The sequence below is a fragment of the Aquarana catesbeiana genome, linkage group LG10 (assembly GCF_042186555.1).
Source record: "Aquarana catesbeiana isolate 2022-GZ linkage group LG10, ASM4218655v1, whole genome shotgun sequence".
NCBI classification, from domain to species: Eukaryota; Metazoa; Chordata; class Amphibia; order Anura; family Ranidae; genus Aquarana; species Aquarana catesbeiana.
This window is the reverse complement of record NC_133333.1, coordinates 32,264,367-32,286,719: the sequence shown is the minus strand read 5'-3', so window position 1 is coordinate 32,286,719 and position 22,353 is coordinate 32,264,367. Positions and strand designations below refer to the sequence as shown.

The window sequence follows — 22,353 nt, the reverse complement described above, 5'->3', positions numbered from 1 at the left end:
GTCCCCATCTAGGGAAGTCTTTCCTGTGTGGTATCTACCTTGCCAGAAGGTTGGAGTTTGTCTGACATTTTTCCCCATCTGACTACACTTGCAAGTCTAAAAGTTCCCAGCTCATCCTCGAGTATATTTTTCTAGATTTACAGTAGCTACCCATGGCATCCATACTTTAGTATATTAAGCGTTCCTGTCTGAAAATATGGCGTAAATCTTTTTATGTATCATTGCTTGGGTGATCTTGTTTTTGCTCTTGCTGAGGCAAGAATATGGGGTTTTTCCATGCCTTGGCTATTTTGTTTTTTGGCTGCCATGATTCCTTTTAATTGGAATTTATTCACAAATTATTTCATAAGATTTTGCACAGGTGTTTAAATATTTTGGATAATTGGTTGAGTAAACAAGGCTATAAAATGTAATTTAAAGACTACTAAAAGGAGGAGGAACTTTTTGCGCCTTGGCATAGTATGACACTCAAAAAAGTATAAAGATCTATCCTTTCAGCTTAACTAATCACTCAAAGCTAGTCTCAGACAAGTGACTACAAGACAGGACTAGCAACTCAACTATCAGCCTTCAAACCTGAATCAGGGCTTCCATAACCATGAATAAAATCTTCATCCTTTTGATCTTGAGCTGTTTGGTAATTACAGGTAAGAAATACTTAAAATTGTATTTTATTATGTATTTTGTGCCAACATACTACCCTGTTTCCCCGAAAATAAGACCTAGCCTGATTGTCAGTGATGGCTGCAATATAAGCCCTACCCCCTAAATAAGCCCTAGTTAAAGTCCTTGTAGGTCTTATTTTCAGGGTAGGGCTTATTTTTGGGTAAACAGGGTAGGGCTTATTCGGGGGGTAGGGCTTATATTGCAGCCATCACCGACAATCACGCTAGGTCTTATTTTCGGGGAAACAGGGTAAGCAGAGTATCCTTTCACATAAGAGCTTGTCTTTTGTAGGAAAACTTAAGTTTAGGCCCTCCACTTACTCATATGCTCTCTAAAGGCAGCTAGTTATAGTACATGTAGACCCTAACAATTTACTTCTCTTATTTGCTCCTACATTGCCTGTTAAAGTGGAACTAAACTCTCTCAATCAACATTAACTATTTTAATCCGTATGCTTCTAGCATTCATAAATATATAGAAAGGTCATTTATACTTACTTGTTTTAAACTTTTTCATTTTTCATTTCTTCAGTTGCTTCCTGGTTTCTGGCCTAGGCCAAAATATTGTCATACATCCCAAGAGCCTCTTTTTCCTTCATCTGGAAGAGGGGCTTTCTCAGCTGAGCACACCCTCCTGTCTGCATGCCTGACCTAAGGGCATATGGATTCCAAGAAGTAAATGCTAAATGAATCATCTGCCCTTACTCAAGATGACAGCTGCTAGAAATAATTGGGGGATGTTTTTCAAAGTGATTTCTCAACAAAATAAAGCATGAAGACATGGATGAATGGGCAAGCTTGCTTTGAATATTAAATAGCGTTTTCAGTTTGTGGTGCTCAGACAGTTAGGTTCCACTTTAAATATACTAAAGTCTCAGTTTTTTTCCACATTATACTAACCTTCTTTGTGCAGTGGTTTTGTACAGAGCAGCCCCGATCCTCCTCTTCTCGGGTCCCTCACTGGCACTTCTGGCCCCTCCCCCCTACTGAGTGCCCCCATTGCAAGCAGCTTGCTATGGGGGCACCTGAGCCGAGCCGCTGCTCTGCCTGTCCATTCAGAAGACACAAAGCCACGGTTCGGCCCTGCCCCCTCTCTCTCTCTCTCCTCATTGGCTCATTGACCTTGATTCACAACAGTGGGAGCCAATGACACTGTGCTGCCATCTCAGCCAATGAAGAGGAAGAGTCCCGGGCAGCCGAGTCTCTTGTGCAACATCGCTGGATATAAATGGGGCTCAGGTAGGTATTAGGGGGGCTGTTGCACACAGAAAGTTAGAATGCATTACACTAAAAAAAATCTGCCTTTACAACCACTTTAAAGTATAACTAAAGACTTAACTTTTGGATAGAGTTGGAGAGGGACTAGAAAACAGTTTTTATTGCTTTCTGTGCCCCCCGTTAGGGAGATTCCCCCTCTTTATTTGTCCTGTTTACCATTATCATTGAAAGTGAATGTAAAAGAAAATCACAAATTTTGGGTTTTCCCCCAGAAAAGTGATAGAGGCAAACTCTTCCAATGGGGACACTAGTTCTGGTGACCTGGGAGGGCCCCAGAAAATTCCCTTAATTTGCAGGGATTTCCTCTCACTTCCTGTTTGGCTATGGAAAGGAAATGAAGGTAAATCTCCCCAGTGGGAAAAAAAAAATCTGACGGGTTATAACCCTCCCTTACTTAAAAAAAAAACCCAAAAATTGTTTCATACTTACCGTAATTACAGGGACCCTACATTAACCACCAACGTAACTGGGGACAGTACACTGATCCCCTGTGTAATAGGGGACCAACACTCACTGTAACTGGGGACACTTCACTAGACCAATGTAACTGGTGGTATTACATTGACCACCAATATTTTGGGGACCCTACATTGACCACCAATATTATAGGGGCCCTACATTGACCACCAATGTACCTGGGGGCAGTACACTGACCCCCAGTATAATAGGGGAACATCACTAGCTGTAACTGGGGATACTCCACTAGACCAATGCAAATGGTGGTACTAAACTAACCACCAATGTAACTGGGGGACAATACTGACCCCAAAAGTGATAGGTGCATTACACTAACTGTTAGCAACAGCAATATTACAGGGACCCTACATTAACCATCAATGTAACTTGGGACAGTACACTGACCCCCAGTGTAATAGTGGACCGTCACTCACTGTAGCTAGGGACCTTTCACTAGAGCAATGTAACTAGTGGTAGAAAACTCACTGCCAATGTAACTGGGGGGACGATATTGAACCGTAAATTAATAGGGACACTACACTAACTGTAAGCAGGGGTACTACAGTGACCATCAATGCATCTGGGGGTACTAACCTGACAGTCAATGTACCGGGGCACTACATTGACCACCGATATTATGGGGACCCTACATTGACCACCGATATTATGGGGACCCTACATTGACCACCGATATTATGGGGACCCTACATTGACCACCAATATTATGGGGTCCCTACATTGACCACCAATGTAACTGGGGACAGTACACTGACCCCCAATGTAATAGGGGACCGTCACTCACTGTAACTGGGGACACTTCACTAGACCAATGTAACTGTAAACTGACCACCAATGTAACTGGGGGGACTATATTGACCTGTAAAGTAATAGGGGCACTACACTAACTGTAAGGAGAGGTACTACACTGAAAATCAATACAATTCGAGGTACTAAACTGACTACCAATTTAACTGGGGCACTAGATTGATCACCAATATTACAGGGACACTACATTGACCACCATTGTAACTAGGACACTTCACTGACCCCCAGTGTAATTCGGAAACGGCACTGACTGCAACAGGGTACACTTCACTGTACTAATGTAACTGATGGCACTAAACTGACCGCTAATGTAACTGGAGGGGCTACCCTGACTCCCCCCCCATGTAATGGGGCAGTACCCTAACCATAGGTGTGTGCAGCCTATTGCATTAGGGTGTGCATCCCAAAGCTCCAACTCACATGCGTGTGTGTGTATATGTAACACAGTTTACTAAGCTTCAGTTATATATGAACACAATGAGTGATCACTACTGATCAATCACTGTGTTCATTCAGAAAAGTTTAGGGTATGCCCAGGCACATCCAGCACACCCTGTGCACACTCCTATGACCCTAACTGTAATTGAGGGCACTACACTGACCGTCAATGTAATTGGGGGTACTAAACTAAACCAATGTAACTGGGGCACTACACTGACCAATAACATTACAGCAACACTTATCAGCAATGCAACTGGGGGAATTTGACTGAACATCAATAAATTGGAGTCACTACATTGATCATTTTCTTATACATGTAAATAATGGTATTTCTGTTCCTGCTAATTATTTCATATGATTACATTTGGGTTGTTAATCCCTATGTCTTACCTTTTCCAATTTCAGGCCAGCTGATCTCCTCATGCAATCGGTGCTGGAATATTGGCTCAACCAAATGCTGTGACGAAGACGAGCTTCAATGTGATGGATCAGGTTGTATGACCTCGTCGGAGCACTGCCAAATCAGTAAGTGGGATTGTGTCTTCTCAGCTGTGGCTCTAGAACCAGTAGAAGTCATGGACACATCTTCCCTTGTTTAAAGGGTGAAATGTATTTAAAGGAAAACTATGATGGCAGTTGGTCAATTTAGAATTTCTAGAACATTTTCAAATATATAAATGTACATTCTATTCCATTCTATTCCATTCTATTAAATTTTTTTAAAATTAATTTTATAACATTTATTTTAGCAAAAAAGGGTGCTTTCATGGTGTTTCCATGACAACCAACCATACTAGCCAAGGGGTGAACAAGAAGAAATGAAATAGCCTCCTCCATCCATGCTGTTTACATACCTTGGACTGTCTACTTTCCAAAAAGGGGTGATCTGGGAGGCCATCAGTACATCAGAATCGATTGCTTTTCAAATACACCGTACATCCCATAGTTTTTAGACTTTATAACTTTCCTACAGACTAAATAATAAACACTGAATTGGGTTATTTTCACCAAAGAAATGGAGCAGAATACATTTTGGCATAAATTTATGAAGAAAGATTATTTATTTTCAAAAGTTTATAACAGAATTTTTGGGTCTTTTTAAATGTATTTAAAAAAAAAAAAAACGCTTCACCCCCGGAAGATTTGGCTGCTGAATGACCGGCCATTTTTTGCGATTCGGCACTGCATCAATTTAACTGATAGGTGCGCGGTCCTGCGGCGCTGTACCCAAACAGAATTGACATCCTTTTTTTTACCACAAATAGAGCTTTCTTTTGGTGGTATTTGATCACCTCTGCGTTTTTTATTTTTTGCGCTATTAACAAAAAAGTGTGACAATTTTGAAAAAAAAAACCACAATATTTTGTACTTTTTGCTATAATAAATATCCCCATTTTTTTTAAAAAAGCTATTTTTTTCCTCAGTTTAGGCCAATATGTATTCTTCTACATATATTTGGTAAAAAAAATTGCAATAAGCGTATATTGATTGGTTTGTGCAAAACTTTTAGCGTCTACAAAATAGGGGATAGATTTATAGCATTTTTATTATTATTTTTTTTTACTAGTAATGGCGGTGATCTGCGAATTTTATCGGGACTGCGACATTATGGCGGACACATCAGACACTTTTGACACATTTTTGGGACCATTGTCATTTATACAGCGATCAGTACTATAAAAATGCACTGATTACTGTATAAATGACACTGGCAGGGAAGGGGTTAACACTAGGGGGCGATCAAGGGGTTAACTGTGTTTCCTAGTGTGTGTTATAACTGAAGGGGGGAGGGGACTGTATAGGGGAGATGACAGATCGCTGTTCATACTTTGTATGAACAACGATCTGTCTCTTCTCCCCTCAGAGAACCAGGATCTGTGTGTTTACACACACAGATCCCGGTTCTTGGTGTGTCACGAGCAATTGCGGGAGTCCGGCAATCATCGCGCCCGCCGGCCACTTGCATCGGCTCTGGGGGGCGAGCAGCGGGTGGCCACAGGGTGGAGCGACATTACATAAGGTCCTTTCGCCCAGCCGTGCCATTCTGCCACAGTGAAAGTGCAGCGGCTAGTCAGCAAGTGGTTAAATACCACCAAAACACAGTAATTGTCATTCAAAGCGTGACAACGCTGAAAGCTGAAAATTGACCTGGGCAGAAAGAGGGTGAAAGTGTCTTATATTGAAGTGGTTAAGTACAGAAAAATGTTTGTTGATCCTGCCAGAATGTTAGTGTCTTTGTAACGTCCTGTGCACCGAAATGATATCTCAAACAATGGTTTCAACTATTCTAGCAAAAGCTCTGCTTTAAACCAGGCTATTTTTTGCGATATGGCACTGTGTTACTTTAACTGTCAATTGCGTGCGGCGCTGTACCTGAATAAAATTTATGTCCTTTTTTTCCCACAAATAGAGCTTTCTTTTGGTGGTATTTGATCACCTCTGCGGTTTATATTTTTTGCGCTATAAACAAAAAAGACCGACAATTTTGAAAAAAAAAAAAAAAAACAATATTTTTTTACTTTCTGCTATAAAACACATCCAAAAAAAAAAACAAAAACAAATTTCTTCGTCAGTTTTGGCCAATATGTATTCTTCTACATATTTTTGGTAAAAAAAAATCCCAATAAGCGTATATTGATTGGTTTGCACAAATGTTATAGCGTTTACAAACTATGGGATATATTTATGGACTTTTAATTTATTTTTTACTAGTAATGGCAGTGATCAGCGATTTTTTAGCGGGACTGTGACATTGTGGCAGACAAATCTGACCCTGAGTGACACTTTTTGGGGACCAGTGACACCAATACAGTGATCAGTGCTAAAAAAAAAATGCACTGATCACTGTATAAATGACACTGACATAAAGGGCGATCAAAGGGTTAAATGTGTTCCCTGTTTGTGCTTTCTTACTGTGTGGGGGAAGTGCTGACAGGAACAACACAGAGATCGCTGTTTCTAATCACTAGGAATAGCAGATCTCCATGTTGTCCCCTGTCAGAACGAGGATCTGCCTTGTTTACATAGGCAGATCCCTGTTCTTCCTCTCTGTGAAGCGATCGCGGGTGGCGCGCATTTGCTCCTCCTCCGTGCAGTGGGGCGCACGCGCCCACACTATCTATTGCATGAAACGATGTACAGGTACAGTACGTTGATTCGCACAATAGTGCCGCCCTGCTGCAGTATATATGCGGTGGGCGGTTTTTAAGTGGTTAATGGCAGAACTTGTCAGAGGGCGATATTTCCCATCTCCCCGCCAACACACAGAGCGATAATGCTAATGTGCCCAGGGTGATTAGGGTGTGCCAGGTGTGCCCCCCCTGCGCACGCCTATAACCTCTATGTAATGGAGATGCGTGGAGGGTAAGGTGTGTGTAGTCTAAATCAGGAGCAATCTGCTTAAGGTGACAATGGGGCTCCTCCATAGACACAGTACACCGAAGGACAACAACTGTGTTACTGGCAGGACCAGAACCATCAGGTAAAAATTAAAAAATTAAAAAACAGGAAAAAAAAATATATAAAGGCTGGCAAGCTGATATATACATTTTTTGTTTTCAGGTTTAAGTACATTTTAATGTTTATTTTCTTTCTTTTTTTTTCCTTCCATCAGGCAATGTGGACTATCATACAATACAGAAAGGCTGTTCATATCCAGAATTATGTGATCAATGCTTTTCTGTAACAACCAATGACAACTTTCTAGTCCGTGTGAGCAATAAATGTGGGGAAGGAGATGACAGCAATGCAGAACTGAACTATGACAGTAAGTTAATGTATCCTGTTCTATGAAAATAATAAAAATGTTATAATAGAAAAATGACTTTGACATACTTATCCAAACCAAACATGCCAATAAAGTCAGAGGGATAGTCAGAATTCCTGATTGGAAATTTTTGAAAGGTGTGCCAGACCTAACAACTGCTGTCAAGTGGTTAGTTCAATACTGGTTCTAATATACTGTAGATCGGTGAAGTCCATCCAGGTTTTATCCTTGAGGCCTGATGAAGGGGGTTTGTGGCTACAAAACATGTTGGGTGTTTTTATATAACTTCTTTTTACCAACCATAAAAATTATTTTGGACTCTTTCGTCTGGTTTTAGTCTGGTGCTTTTTTTCTGTAATTTTATGGTTTGAGCTAGTTTTGGATTCCTATCAGGGAAGCCTCGCTGTGCGGGAACTACCTCTCCAGAGCTATTGATCTTGTTTGAAGTCTTCCTTCATCTGACTACACAGTCTAATGCCCCGTACACACGGTCGGATTTTCCGATGGACAATGTCCGATCGGAGCGTGTTGTCGGACATTCCGACCGTGTGTGGGCTCCATCGGACATTTTCCATCGGATTTTCCGACACACAAAGTTTGAGAGCAGGCTAAAAAATTTTCCGACAACAAAATCCGATCCCGTCAATTCCGACCGTGTGTGGCCTGTTCCGACGCACAAAGTGCCACGCATGCTCAGAAGAAATTCCGAGACGGAACAGCTCGGTCGGGTAAAATTTGCGTTCGGAATGGATGCAGCACTTTCGTCATGCTGCAATGTTAAAAATGGTTTAATACAGCGCACTCTCTTCTTCTTTATAATGTGAGAAGAATGAAGTAGTTTTGCTGCTCATATTCACACAGACTTCTCACAAACTTATTTCTTTACTATTTATCGGGATTCCCTCAATATATTTGGATTTGTCACATCTGACAAAAATATTTTTTTTTTTTTTTTTTTAAAGGCATTTTTTTTTTTAGATTTTAGGTTTTTTTTTCCAAGGCTGATCTTTGTTTTATTTTATTTTTAGTTTTACTCCAGAATATTTTTGTGTGTTTTTTGTGTGTCAAGTTACCACAACACCATTATTATCTTGTATTATTTAATCTCAAGGAGATTGTTTGGTGTTGGTGTCCCTTGTTAATTTCACATTGTATTTTTGAAATGTACCTGAATCCTCAACAAAAAAATGTCCTTTTTGAAGGAAAAAACACATAGGCAAGTATAATTGAAAACAAAAATCCTTTATTAAGGGCTCAGAACCAAACAAAGAGGGAGGCAACACTGGATAAACAGCAGAAATTAGCGAAGCCTTGGACCCCCAGGGACATCAATTCTTTAACATCAAAATTGGTGGCCTGAGGAGTCCATATGTAAGGAAGTGCAGTCTGGTCCAGAAGTCCCAGAGATCTGGAAAACAGCAGATGACATCTGTGTCCCCAGGCTGTGGTACCACAAGAGGCTGCATCTTTTGCCAGACCAGACTGGATCCAGGGTCATCACTTTCTGGTCTTCCTTCCACGCTTCATTTCCGGCTGTGGCTCTGCTGTTGGAGATGTGGCAGGAGGAGGAGTAGGACCTGGTGGAGGAGGAGGACTAGTAGGACCTGGAGGAGGAGGAGAAGTAGAAGGACCTGGAGGAAGAGGAGGAGGACACGTGTGAGGTCACAAATGTGGGTATCAGATGTTAGTTGGGCCCTCAACCCCTTATTGAGAGCTTCCAACATTAATGACTCACACATGAGTTGTTGGCCCTCCTCCATCCGCTGCATTTTACAGGCAATTATGGCAGCAAAGTCCTCCTCCACAGTGTGTGGTGCTCTGTAGCCTTCCAAAAGAGGCCTATAGCAGCCTCCTCTAGGGTACTCCTCTTCCTGCCACTTTCTCTTTGCAGGTGTAGGGGAGGGGCCTGCATATCAGGCAGCCTGCTCAGCCTGGCCACCTTCTGGCTGAGACTTCCCTGTGTATGAAAAAGGGACATGGTTTTAGTTTTTGCATCATCAATCACAATCAGAAATTAGTACTCCAAACTAACATCTAGTTAACATCATTGATTGGACAACCTGAACTATTTAGAGGAATGCTATACCTGGCTCAAGCTGGGCTCCTCCACATGTTGCTGCCTGGAAGGCCCAGGTTGGGCGTCAGAAGCCTCAGCTGGGGGGGAAGGAAGTGTGGAAGGAAGACTGGAGAGTGATGACCCGGGTTCAGTCTGACCTGCCAGAAAATGCAGCCTGTCATAGTACCACATCCTGGGGACATAGATGTCATCTGCTGCTCCGGATCTCTGGGAATCCTGGACTTTCTTGCGCTCCCTTAGATATGTACTCCTCAGGCCACCAATTAGGATCCTCAAATAGGTGATGTCTGCCGTGGGGATCACCTGCTTCACAATTTCCAACAATTGATCCAGTGCTGCCTTCCTCTTTGTTTGGTTCTTATAATGTGGGTGGTTGATCTCCCACAGACAAGGCAGCTCCCTGAACATGTCAATGAAGATTGCCATGAAGTCGGTATCATTCAAGATATCCATTTTCACTGCAAGACACAAGACAAACCCTAATGTCAGGCAAAACTCTCCTAATCTTGTTACAATATAGGCCTCAATGTAGAAGCAGTATAGGCCCAAGTTTGGCTCTTACCTTCGTTATCATGATCGGCGCCTCCGATACTCCTTCGTCCACTCACAGATCGTACGTACTACGCACGCCCCTGATGTTCTTTCTAGTCTATTCCCCGCCCCTTTTCATTCGGCCTAGTGGGTAAGGAGCACATGGCGGAGTCAGAGCAGGTGCGTGCTAATTATAGCAACGAGGAGGAGGAAAGCCCGGATCCGGAAATGTCCCGATCCAGAAGGAGACGATTTAAGGCCACAAATATGTCCTTTGGGGAGATGTTGGAGATGGTCGACATCCTGAAGAAGGCCGACTATGATGGAAAGTATGGACCTTACCCCAACCCCAATATCAGAAAGGCCAAGATCATGGCGAAAGTGGTCAAAAGTCTGGACCGGAATTTCGGGGTACGACGATTGAAAGATCAGCTCAGGAAGCGGTGGTCAGACCTGAAATTAAGAGAGCCCGAGCAGTACAGAAAGATCTGGAGAGTGCTGAAAAAAAGTAAGTAGTTGTGCTGTGTTCCTATTCTTTTTGTCTTTATTACGTTTGTGCTGCTCCATATGCTTTTCTTAAGTGTTGTACAGTTTAAAATGGCAACTTTAACGTTCATGGGCCCATTATTCGTTCGTATCAAATATTTTTCTTTCGGCCTATAAAACACCATTGTTTAGGCCATATGCATTTTCCTACATATTTTAGGGCCTACTTGTATGAAAAATATTTGGTTGTGTAGATGGGTTTGTTACTAGAATGGAATGCAAACTAGATTCTGTGTAAGGAGAGGACACTCAGCAGCTGTTTTCACATCTGGACACTGGAGCACTAGTGTGGGACACAAGAACACCCTTTTTATTAGGGGGCCCACACAGGTGCTCCAGTGTATACTATGGGGGGTCTCCATCTGTGAAGCTTGTACAAAACAGGTAAAGTCTTGAAGCTTGACAAAGGACAATAAAAATGCTACATCTTGGAACCAAATAGACAATTGTACCCCACTTCCAAGCAATATTTCGCCTTTAGATTTCGGCCATCAAATATCTGTTTGGTAATTATACCATTTTTGTTTTACATAGGGGAGAAAAGACTCAGAGGATACCCCTCATCCGAGGAGACCACAGACCCCCCACCTCTGGAAGAAGGGGAAATACCCCAAACCCAAGCTGAGCAGGAGGAGGAAGAAGACGTGGTGGAAATTGACACCACAACAGGTGAGTGTTTGTGACCACAGACTCAGGTAAGAGATGGATGCCGGCAGATTTTTGATACCTGTTTTTGTTTGGTTTCTCTCTTTTTAGGCGATTGTGATGTTGTGGATCCAGATCCTTTCACATCAGAAAGTGCCCAGATCCTGATCGGGGAGATCATGGGGTGTAATTTCAAATTGGAAAACCTCAAGAAAAAAATCAATGATGTTATTCAAAAAAATAATAACATCATTGATGTTTTGGGGAGAATTTAAAACCCCTCAAAATCACTTTGTTTTTTTGTGTGCTACAATCTTAAAAATGTTTTAGCGATGTTTAGAAAAGCCAAATTTGGAGGATGCACACAGTGTGCCAACATGTGCTATCTGCCATCACGGGAGATCAATGGTCACGTTTTGGGGGTGCAACCCCTTTCTCAATAATAAAGTAGCTGTGAGGAAGGGGTTGCTCCCCCAAAACACGTCCCTTGATCCCCCGTGATGGCAGCTAGCACATGTTGACATTCGTAAATTGGTGTGCATCTTCCAAATTTGGCTTTTCAAGGGGTGACTTCACCCCATCTGAACGCAATATCAAACACAGTTCCTAAATACTCATGTCTGATATTTCCTTCAAGTTTTACCATATGTGAACTTTGTAAGTTCAAGATTTTTGTCTTTCTTGTTGGTTTTACACATGCCTGTTTTAACTTAAATGGACATTTCTATTTTTGATAATGCCACCCCAAAAATTGTTATACAACAAACATGTTGGTTTGTTTTAAAAAACCTTTTCTAAATGCACATGTGATTGTGCAGGTATTAAAAAGATTGTTATCAAGAATGTGTGGATTATTGTCTCAACGCTACAACACTTTTGTGGTGATGTAATTGCTGTTTTCTGTGAAAATGGGGGTTATTTCCTAAGGGCAAATCCTCTTTGCACTACAAGTACAGTTTCAGTGCAGTTTCAAGTGCACTTGTAGTGCAAAGTGTCTACGCCTTTAGTAAATAACACCCAACAGTGCTTTGTATAAGGTTACACAATCACGCCATTTTCAGGACTACCCACATTGCTGTCAGGGTCAGCTAAAACAAACACAAGCAGTAAATGTCACCAAAGATTAGCTTTTTTTTTAATTTGATAAAGGCCTCACAAATTGTCTGGCATATTGATGGCCCCCCTACCCGCAAAGAACTCAAGGTATCTTAATCGGACATCACGGGCACTCAGGGAGGGCAAGCCAGGATGGCCACTTTCAAGCGCCATCAGGGTTGTTTCATGTAGAATTCCGGCCTCAGGCCCAACTGAGCCAGCATAGTTGGCAGAATGTTGGCGTAAAAAGTTATGTAGAACACAGCACGCCAGGATTATATGATTAAGTTTATACTCTGCCATATGGATGGGTGTCAGAAATAGGCGGAACCGGCTGGCCATGATTCCATATGTGTTCTCCACCACTCTTCTGGCTCTGGCCAACTGGTAATTAAAAACCCTCTGTTCCGGGGTGAGGGTCCTCATCGGGAATGGCCGCATAAGATGGTCTCCCAGCGCAAATGCTTCATCCGCAACGAAGACGAATGGGAGTCCTTCCACATTGTCTTCTGGAGGTGGCAAGTCCAAGCTGCCATTCTGGAGACACCTGTAAAACTCCATCTGGGCGATGACTCCACCATCGGACATCCGGCCATTCTTCCCCACGTCCACATACAGGAAGTCGTAATTAGCCGACACCACCGCCAACGTCACAATACTATTGAACCCCTTGTAATTATAATAGTACGACCCCGAGTTGGGTGGTGGGACGATGTGGACGTGTTTCCCATTAATTGCCCCTCCGCAGTTAGGAAAGTCCCACCGCTGGGCAAAGTGGGAGGCCACAGTCTGCCATTCCTGTGGCGTGGAAGGAAACTGTTGAGGAAAACAAAAAAAAATTACTATTTTTGCACATAAACATGGCAAGCAGATTAGACACAAACATTCTTGGCCAACCTCCAGATAACATTTATTAAGGGGAATTTTACAACACCAAAGTATAAGGTACACCTATCATATTCCCCCTCCCCCCCTCTCATGGGCCATTTCTAACATTATAGGGGGGGGGAATCTTGGACAGGTAACCCTCTCCACTTAATTGAGAGATGAATGCCTAAATACAGGGTATTACTAGGAACAGCCCCTCCTTAGTTACACTATTGGCAGCCCACTGGACAGGTAAGAAGTGTCCTAATACAAAGATATAAATACACATTGTACACATTTGAGCACATTTGGACATTTTGCTATTACCTAGCAAGATAATAAAAGTATCCAAAAACTTGAAACAGTACCATTTGAAAGTATACAAGCAGGCCCTTGCACTACATGCTTTGGGGAATTCATCCATACATCTGACCACAAAAGAGATGGCTATAGTGTTTATGGGTTTGGCAAAGTCAGCAAATAGATGATTGAGGATAGATAGAGAATTGGGATCAGCTGACTTAGCAGTTGGGAGGAGGGAGGGTTAATAAAAATGATTTGGGGACACCACAAAAAAAAGCCTCTGGCACTCTGCCTGAATTTAAAGCACAAATCACATTTCAAAACATTTTAGGGGGTGTTTGGGGTAAAGCACTAATATGGAGCTGATAAAATACATTGTTAAGTGACTACATGAGGTGAATATAGGGGCAGGAGAACATGCTGGGGAGGTAAGCGAAGGCAAATATGTATGAAGGACTAAAAAAATAATTACATAAAAATCCAGCATGCATGAGAACAAAAGGGACATTCACAGCATATTACAATCATGGTAATTTGGGAATGAGGAGAGAAATACAATATATTAGCAAACATTCAATACAATAAAATGTGATATTAAAGGATAAAAATCTTACCTTAATATACTCCTTCTGCAGGACCTGGATGATGGCAGAACAGGTCTCTGGGATAATGATACCTAGAGCCTGGGGGGAGATGCCTGTCGAGAACTTCAAGTCCTGCAGGCTTCTCCCTGTCGACAAGTACCGCAGGGTAGCGATGAGCCTCTGCTCCGGAGTGATGGCTTGCCTCATGCAGGTATCCTGCCTGCTGATATAGGGGGTCAGCAAAGCCAGCAGACGGTGAAATACGGGGTCCGTCATCCGGAGAAAGTTCCTGAAATCATCAGGATTATTCTCACGGATCTCACGGAGCAAAGGCATATGAGAGAACTTGTCACGCTGAAGCAACCAATTCTTGGTCCATGAACTCCTCCCCACCCTGTTCATGGACTGGACTTGTGTCAAGGTCAGGACCCCAACATCAAGCCCCCGCACAGCACGAACTCTACGAGGAGTACGCATACGAAACATGGCTAGAAAGCGGTCGGCTGCTCAGAACGAAGTAACAGAACGTACTGAAGAACAGCAAGGTCTGTGAAGAGCGACCTGAAAAACAGCAACGAGCGGGCAAGATCGCACAGAAAACTCCAATACGAACTGACTGCACGCACTGAAGAGCAGATACAAACCCACAAGCACAAACTGAACCGCAGAAAACGATCTGAAAGCCACGAGTATGAAAAAGCGTGAATTGTCTCTCACCAAACTTTACTAACACGAGATTAGCAAAAGGAGCCCAAAGGGTGCCGCGCTTGGTTCTGAACTGGCCTTTTCTAGTCTCGTCGTACGTGGTTGACATCACCGCGTTGTTGGCGATCGGAAATTCCGACAACTTTGTGCGACCGTGTGTATGCAAAACAAGTTTGAGCCAACATCCGTCGGAAAAAATCCTAGGATTTTGTTGTCGGAATGTCCGATCAATGTCCGACCGTGTGTACGGGGCATAATGCCGCATACACACAACCAGTCTTTCTGTCGGACCGAAGTCTGACGGTCTTTCCAACTAAGTTCCGACAGACTTCAGCTGAAACGGACTTGCCTACACACGATCACACCAAAGTCTGTTCGTTTAGAACGTGATGACGTACAACGGGACTAGAAAAAGGAAGTTCAATAGCCAGTAGCCAATAGCGGCCCTTGCATCGTTCTTGGTCCGTCGGACTAGCATACAGAACTATTTCCCGATAGGAATTGAGTCCATCGGAAAGATTTGAAACTTGTTCTATTTCTAGGTCTGTCAGAATTTTCGAGAAAAAAAGGTCTGATGAAGGTCTGATGGCATAAGGCCCCTTTTGCGCCTCTGTTTACTGGACTCCGCTTGCTCAGTGGGGGATCGCTCTACTGATCCCCGCTAAGCAGGTGGATGACAGGTTCATCTCTGCTTACTGAGCAGAGCAGAGACGGACCCAGCCCGTCTATGGGAAGAACCGCCTGTCCGTTTTCATCCAATCATATCCGATCTGATCTGCCAGATGGATGGAAAATAGGACCACCAACCATTTGGATTTTGTGGACAGGATCGGATTGGATAACGGCGGATGTCAGTGGACATGTCGCCACTGACATCCGCCGCTCCATAGGAGTTAAAGAAGTGTCCGATCAGATCCACCTGAAAATCTGACAGGTTAACCTGATCGGACAACCCGTTTGAAAGGGGCCTAACAGTTTCCCAGGGTCTCTTTGAATATGTTGTTTTCTTATCCTCTGATGAACTCTGATGAAGGGGGCATGTTGCCCCGAAATGACTTGGGTGTTACATTACTTTTTTTTTTTTACAAAGCGTTAAAATAATTTTGATCCTACTAATTACTAATTGCGGCACACATGTAAGATATTGTGGCAAACCTTGGAGTGAAAGCAATAATTCTAGGGACACTAGTTGGTTAACTCTAGCTGGGCATCCTTGGGGTGCCTTGAGGTTTCTTCAAGGGTGCCTTGGCTAAATGCCTTAAAACTGCCCAAAAATTGTATACAAGCTGACATGTGGATGAAGCCTGCCTTTTAGTTACACAAAGCCACAGGTTTTCATTGTGCACCATTACAACCTTCTAGCTGTCGGTGTCCTAATGACCAATGGCATCATCCGTTGATGTGAAAGATGTCAGTCTGCACAGCATCCTTGTATCCCCCTCTCCTGCCCCTCTCTATTAGCTGAGTGATGGAGAAAAACCAAGGGAGAAGAGAAACATTGGAATACTAGTCAGTACCAGTTTGCGAAGGTGTATTTGCTTTGCATGCATAAATCACCTGTAACGTTGGGTGTCCTACTTGGTGTGGCTGTTGCTGCATTATGTAGAACTATTAGGATGGTTTTTACATTTTAGAATGGAGTGCCTCGAGACTGCCTTTCAAATTTTGGGTACCAGAGTTTTTTTTGCGATGTGCACAATTGCCTAGCCAGGACAGAGGCTTTTGGAGGCCTGCAAGGTGGCCTCTTCCCCACTGACTATGGGCCCTGGCATTTAAGGGAACATTACTCTTTGGGAGGTGTTCTTGTTTTTGATTCAAGTTCATGTCTCCACAAAATACACTCTGGGAATCTAGGCCGGGGATCAATGTTTAGGGCCTAGATACCCTATTACCAACAATGACTGCTTGAGACCGTGAGACTCAAAACAGATGTTAATATCATCAGCTCAAAGTAAACTGATTCTGCGGTATCCTGATATAATCTGTTTAAGGTGTTATGTGTCAAGTGTATTTCTCCCATTGTTAACCGAGTCACCTATTGTGTCTGTCAGTCTGCTAGTATTGTATGCACTCCATCTAGGCTGATTTAAGTGACTAGTTAATTAGCTCAAGTTAATGATATCACGGTCAGCTATTAGTTGCTAGAGGTGGATTAGCATATAGTATATGTTGGTTGTTCCATAGTTATGCTAATTATATTCCTGTATTCAGTTTCCTTTGCATACAATGATGTGATCAGGCTCACCTGACCTGGTGTGCTATAAATTCTGTATGAGTTTTCAATAAACAGTTCCAGTTCTCATACAAGCTTTGGTCTGCTAGTCTTGTATGCTCAGCTATAATAACTGGTTCCAGACTGGAGGATGCTATATCTTGACGGAAGCACGCAAGCTGGGTGCTGAACGGTTCCATCACAGTATCTATTTACTTGAAACAACCCAACTTTTATTAACAAAAAATAGCTTAGAATACTGTGTTTGTTTGCACTAAAATTCATTTTAGTGGATTTTTTTCCTGGAAATGTGGTTGACAACTAGGCAAATATCATGCATCTACCATTATTTTATTCCCCAGGATCTTGCCTTTCAGATTTTTTTTTTTTGGGGGGGGGGAAATAGTAATTCCTATATGTCACATGATGTGCAGGGCCGCTAGGCCAACAATTCCTTATGGTGGTGACATAATCTACTGGCTCTCTTTGCTCTAGGTGTTGTTGGAGGGGAAGACAGTCTCCTCCCCCTCTCTTCAAGCAAAAAAGCACCTTATACCTGGTGGGGCAGTGGGGGTATCTGCATTTAAAAGATAGAGCTTAATCTTTGTCACTAACACTTAAGGTATAACCAGGGCTTTTTTTTCTCAGAGAATAGGTGCAGGAACTCCCTCCTTGTGTCCACCTCCGAGCGCCATTCCTTGGTTCCACCGCCTACCACCATTCCTTGGTTCCACTCCCTAGGCACCTCCGAGCACCATTCCTTGGTTCCACTCCCTACTCACCTCCGAGCACCATTCCTTGGTTCCACTCCCTACCCACCTCCGAGCACAATTCCTTGGTTCCACTTCTTACCCACCTCCGAGCACCATTCCTTGGTTCCACTCCCTACCCACCTCCGAGCACCATTCCTTGGTTCCACCCCCTACCCACCTCCGAGCACCATTCCTTGGTTCCATTCCCTACCCACCTCCGAGCACCATTCCTTGGTTCCACCCCCTACCCACCTCCGAGCACCATTCCTTGGTTCCACCCCCTACCCACCTCCGAGCACCATTCCTTGGTTCCACTCCCTACCCACCTCCGGGCACCATTCTTTGGTTCCACTCTCTACCCACCTCTGAGAACTATTCCTTGGTTCCACTCTCTACCCACCTCTGAGCATCGTTCTTTGGTTCCACCCCCTACCCACCTCTCAGTAATGGATACAGAACCAAGTATCAATTTGTGTTGCTAAGTAATTTGTATGTAATTTGTTAATGATAGGACATAAAATAGATCCCCTGTAGCCAGCAACAATGGAGCACCCCCAGCAACAATAGACTCTGAACAGCTAGCAACAATAGACCTCTCCCTCAACAGTAGATGTCTTCCAGAAACAATTGTCTCCTAGTAGCATAAGAGCCCCCCAGCAACAATAGATCCCCCACCAGTGACAACTGACCTCCCCAGTAATAATAGACTCTCCCCTGTACAAATAGATCCCCTCCAGCAACAATAGATCCCCCAGCAGCCAGCATCAATAGACCTTCCAGTAAACCCCAGCACCCCTTTGCCATTACATACATTCAGAGCTAGAGGTGCCGGAACTGCGTTCCCCCACGTTCCTGCTGAAAAAAAGCCCTGGGTATAACTAAAGGGAAACTTTTTTTTTAGTTTTGGATAGAGTAGAGATGAATTAGAATGCTACTCGGTTTTTATTGCTGTCTGTGCCCCCTATTGGTGAGATTCACCCTCTCTATTTGTCTTGTTTACCATTATCATTGAAAATGAAAGAAAATCCAAAATTTTGGGTTGTCCCCAGAAAAGGAAAAGAGGGGAAATCTTCGGATGGTGACACTAGTTCTGTTGACCTGGGGGGCCCCAGGGAATTCCCTTAATTCACAGGGATTTCCTCTCACTTCATGCTTGGCTATGGGACAGGAAGAGATGGGAAATCTCTGCAATGGAACACAGGTGGCAAAAAAAGTCTGGCATGGGTTATAACCCTCCCATGCTCTATCCAAAATGAAAAAAAGAAAAAGTTTTGCCTATAGTTTTACTTTAACTCTTAATGGAACTCTGCCATAAGAAAATAATGAAGGCATTGCTGAACTTTCCTTTTAAGAATGCTTGGTTCCTGGCTGGAGATTTCCTCCAGTGTGTTCTGAGATTACAACCCAGAAAAAGTACAAGAAGATTCTGACTCTTTTCTGGAACCCATTTATATCACATAGAACACTTTTCTCATGACAGGGTCACTTTATATGTAACACACTTAAATTAGTCATCAACCAAATACTTACAGGTCTTTAAGGTATATAAAACATCCCTTGAATGTCAGAAACATTAGTGCAAGCTGAAAGAAATGTCACCATTAGGGATGAGCCGAACACCCCCCGGTTCGGTTCGCACCAGAACCCGCGAACAGACCGAAAGTTCGCACGAACGTTAGAACCCCATTGACGTCTATGGGACTCGAACGTTCGAAATCAAAAGTGCTCATTTTAAAGGCTAATTTGCATGGTATTGTCCTAAAAAGGGTTTGGGGACCCGGGTCCTACCCCAGGGGACATGTATCAATGCAAAAAAAACTTTTAAAAACGGCCGTTTTTTCGGGAGCAGTGATTTTAATGATGCTTAAAGTAAAAAAAAAAAAGTGAAATATTCCTTTAAATATCGTACCTGGGGGGTGTCTATAGTATGCCTGTAAAGTGACGCGTGTTTCCCATGTTTAGAACAGTCCCTGCACCAAATGTCATTTTTAAAGGAAAAAATCTCATTTAAAACTGCTTGCGGGTTTAATGTCATGTCGGGTCATGGCAATATGGATGAAAATCAGTGAGACAAACGGCATGGGTACCCCCCAGTCCATTACCAGGCCCTTTGGGTCTTGTATGGATATTAAGGGGAACCCCGCACCCAAATTAAAATAAGGAAAGGTGTGGGGCCACCAGGCCCTATATACTCTGAACAGCAGTATACAGGCGGTGCAAACAAGACAGGGACTGTAGGTTTGTTGTTAAGTAGAATCTGTTTGTAATTTTGAACATTTTTAACGTGTTTAGCTCCAGCCAAAAAATCTTTTCTAAGCTTTTTGGAAAACATAGGGAAGGGTTATCACCCCTGTGACATTTGTTTTGCTGTCTTTCCTCCTCTTCAGAAGATTTCACCTCACTTTTTTGTCCCAATGAAAAATGTTTTTTGAAAATTTGGGTTTTTTTGTGGAACAAGGATTGGAAAGCATCAGTGGAAAGGAGAAATTGTTTTCCCATATTAACTCTTACAGGAGAGAATTTCCCTTCCTAGGGGTAGATTTCATCTCACTTCCTGTTGTCTCCTTCCGTTTGCAAGTAGGAGTCGTTTGTAAGTTAGATGTTTGAAAGTAGGGTCCTGCCCTATATACTCAGCAGAAATTTGGGCCTTAGGTGTTGCTGTGGCCACAACACTGTAAGCCCTCACAGGGCCCTGCTGTGAAATATTAGATCAAGAATTGTAATTACATGCCCCTGTTGAACAGGAGCTGAAAAATTAGGCCTTAGGCACTGGTGCTGGTGCCACAACACTGCAACCCCTCACAGACACTCTAGTTGGAACGCAGGAACGAGCCCTGCTGCAAATTATTGCTTCAAAAATTGTAATTACACGCCCCTGTTAGACAGGGGCAGAAAAATTGGGCCTTAGGCACTGGTGCTGGTGCCACAACACTGCAACCCCTCACAGACACTCTAGTTGGAACGCAGGAACGAGCCCTGCTGCAAAGTATTGCATCAAAAATTGTAATTACACGCCCCTGTTAGACAGGGGCAGAAAAATTGGGCCTTAGGCACTGGTGCTGGTGCCACAACACTGCAACCCCTCACAGACACTCTAGTTGGAATGCAGGAACGAGCCCTGCTGCAAAGTATTACATCAAAAATTGTAATTACACGCCCCTGTTAAACAGGGGCTGAAAAATTGTGCCTTAGGCACTGGTGGTGGCGCCCAGAACCAAAAATGTTCTTACAAGCTATCAGCGTGATGATTGAGGAGGAAGAGGATAATTACTCAGGGATAGTCACTCAGCATCAGCATAGGCAGTCTTTGAAGGGATCTGAGATTTCAAAAAAAATTATTCGGTTACATCAGCATCAGGTGCTTGGTAGCTGGTGGTGATCCAAGACTCATTCATTTTTATGAAGGTCAGCCGATCGACCGAGTCGGTGGACAGACGCACCCTGTGATCGGTTACCACGCCTCCAGCAGCACTGAATGTGCGTTCCGAAAGAACGCTGGATGCAGGACAGGCCAGTAGCTCAATTGCATACTGTGCAAGCTCTGGCCAGTGATCCATCCTCAAGACCCAGTAACCCAGAGGATTTTCGGTGGGAAAGGTGTCCAAGTCTGATCTTGCCCCTAGGTATTCCTGCACCATGTAAAACAGACGCTGGCGATGGTTGCTGGAACCGATCATACCTTGGGGCTGCGGACCAAAAAATTGTCTGAACGCATCGGTCAGACGGCCACCTTCTCCACCGCTCCTTCTTTGACTGACCGAAGCCTCAGCAACACGTTGTCCAGAAACAGGAGTTTGTAACCTCCCAGTCTCTGGGAACGCGTTGCACAGACCTTTCTGCAAGGCCTCCCGAAGATGTTTCATCCTCTGCTCCCTCTGCGATGGCAAGATAAGGTCCGCAACCTTACCCTTGTAACGTGGATCAAGGAGGGTTGCCAGCCAGTATTGGTCCTTCTCCTTGATACCACGAATACGAGGATCCTTACGCAGGCTTTGCAGGATCAGGGAGGCCATGCAGCGTAGGTTTGCTGAGGCATTCGGTCCGGAGTCCTCTGGGTCACTAAGAACGACATGGTCCGCAGCCACCTCCTCCCAGCCACGTACAAGTCCATGTGTTTCTTGGGACTGATCCCTTAAAGACTGCTGCTGATGCTGAGTGCCAGGCTCCACCTCCATACTGACACAATCTTCCTCCTCCTCCTCTTCCTCCTCGTCCTCTTCCTGTGTGATCGGCGGGCACGCAGGAACACTGTCTGGATAAAGGGGGCCTTGAGAGCTAAGGAAGTCCTCCTCTTCCTGCCTCTGTTCTGCCTCAAGTGCCCTGTCCATTATTCCACGCAGCGTGTGCTCCAACAGGTGGACAAGGGGGACAGTGTCACTGATGCATGCACTGTCACTGCTCACCATCCTCGTGGCCTCCTCGAATGGTGACAGGACAGTGCATGCATCCCTGATCATGGCCCACTGGCGTGGGGAAAAAAAACCAAGCTCCCCTGACCCTGTCCTGGTGCCATAGTCGCACAGGTACTCATTGATGGCCCTCTGCTGCGTGTGCAGCCGCTGCAGCATGGCCAACGTTGAGTTCCACCTGGTGGGCATGTCACAG

The 22,353-nt window shown here is 43.8% G+C and overlaps 1 protein-coding gene across 2 annotated transcripts in view; it reads left to right on the top strand.

Annotated features, from left to right (window-relative positions):
- Positions 1 to 487: 487 nt before the first annotated feature.
- LOC141110546 (phospholipase A2 inhibitor gamma subunit B-like) overlaps positions 488 to 22,353 on the top strand; it is a 140,138-nt gene continuing 118,272 nt past the window's right edge. For both annotated transcript variants that reach the window (XM_073601944.1, XM_073601943.1), the window contains exons 1-3: positions 488 to 647; positions 4,071 to 4,190; positions 7,279 to 7,431. In XM_073601944.1, the coding sequence (XP_073458045.1) occupies positions 599 to 647; positions 4,071 to 4,190; positions 7,279 to 7,431 (322 nt within the window). In that variant the 5' untranslated portion in view covers positions 488 to 598. The remainder of the gene's footprint in view (positions 648 to 4,070; positions 4,191 to 7,278; positions 7,432 to 22,353) is intronic.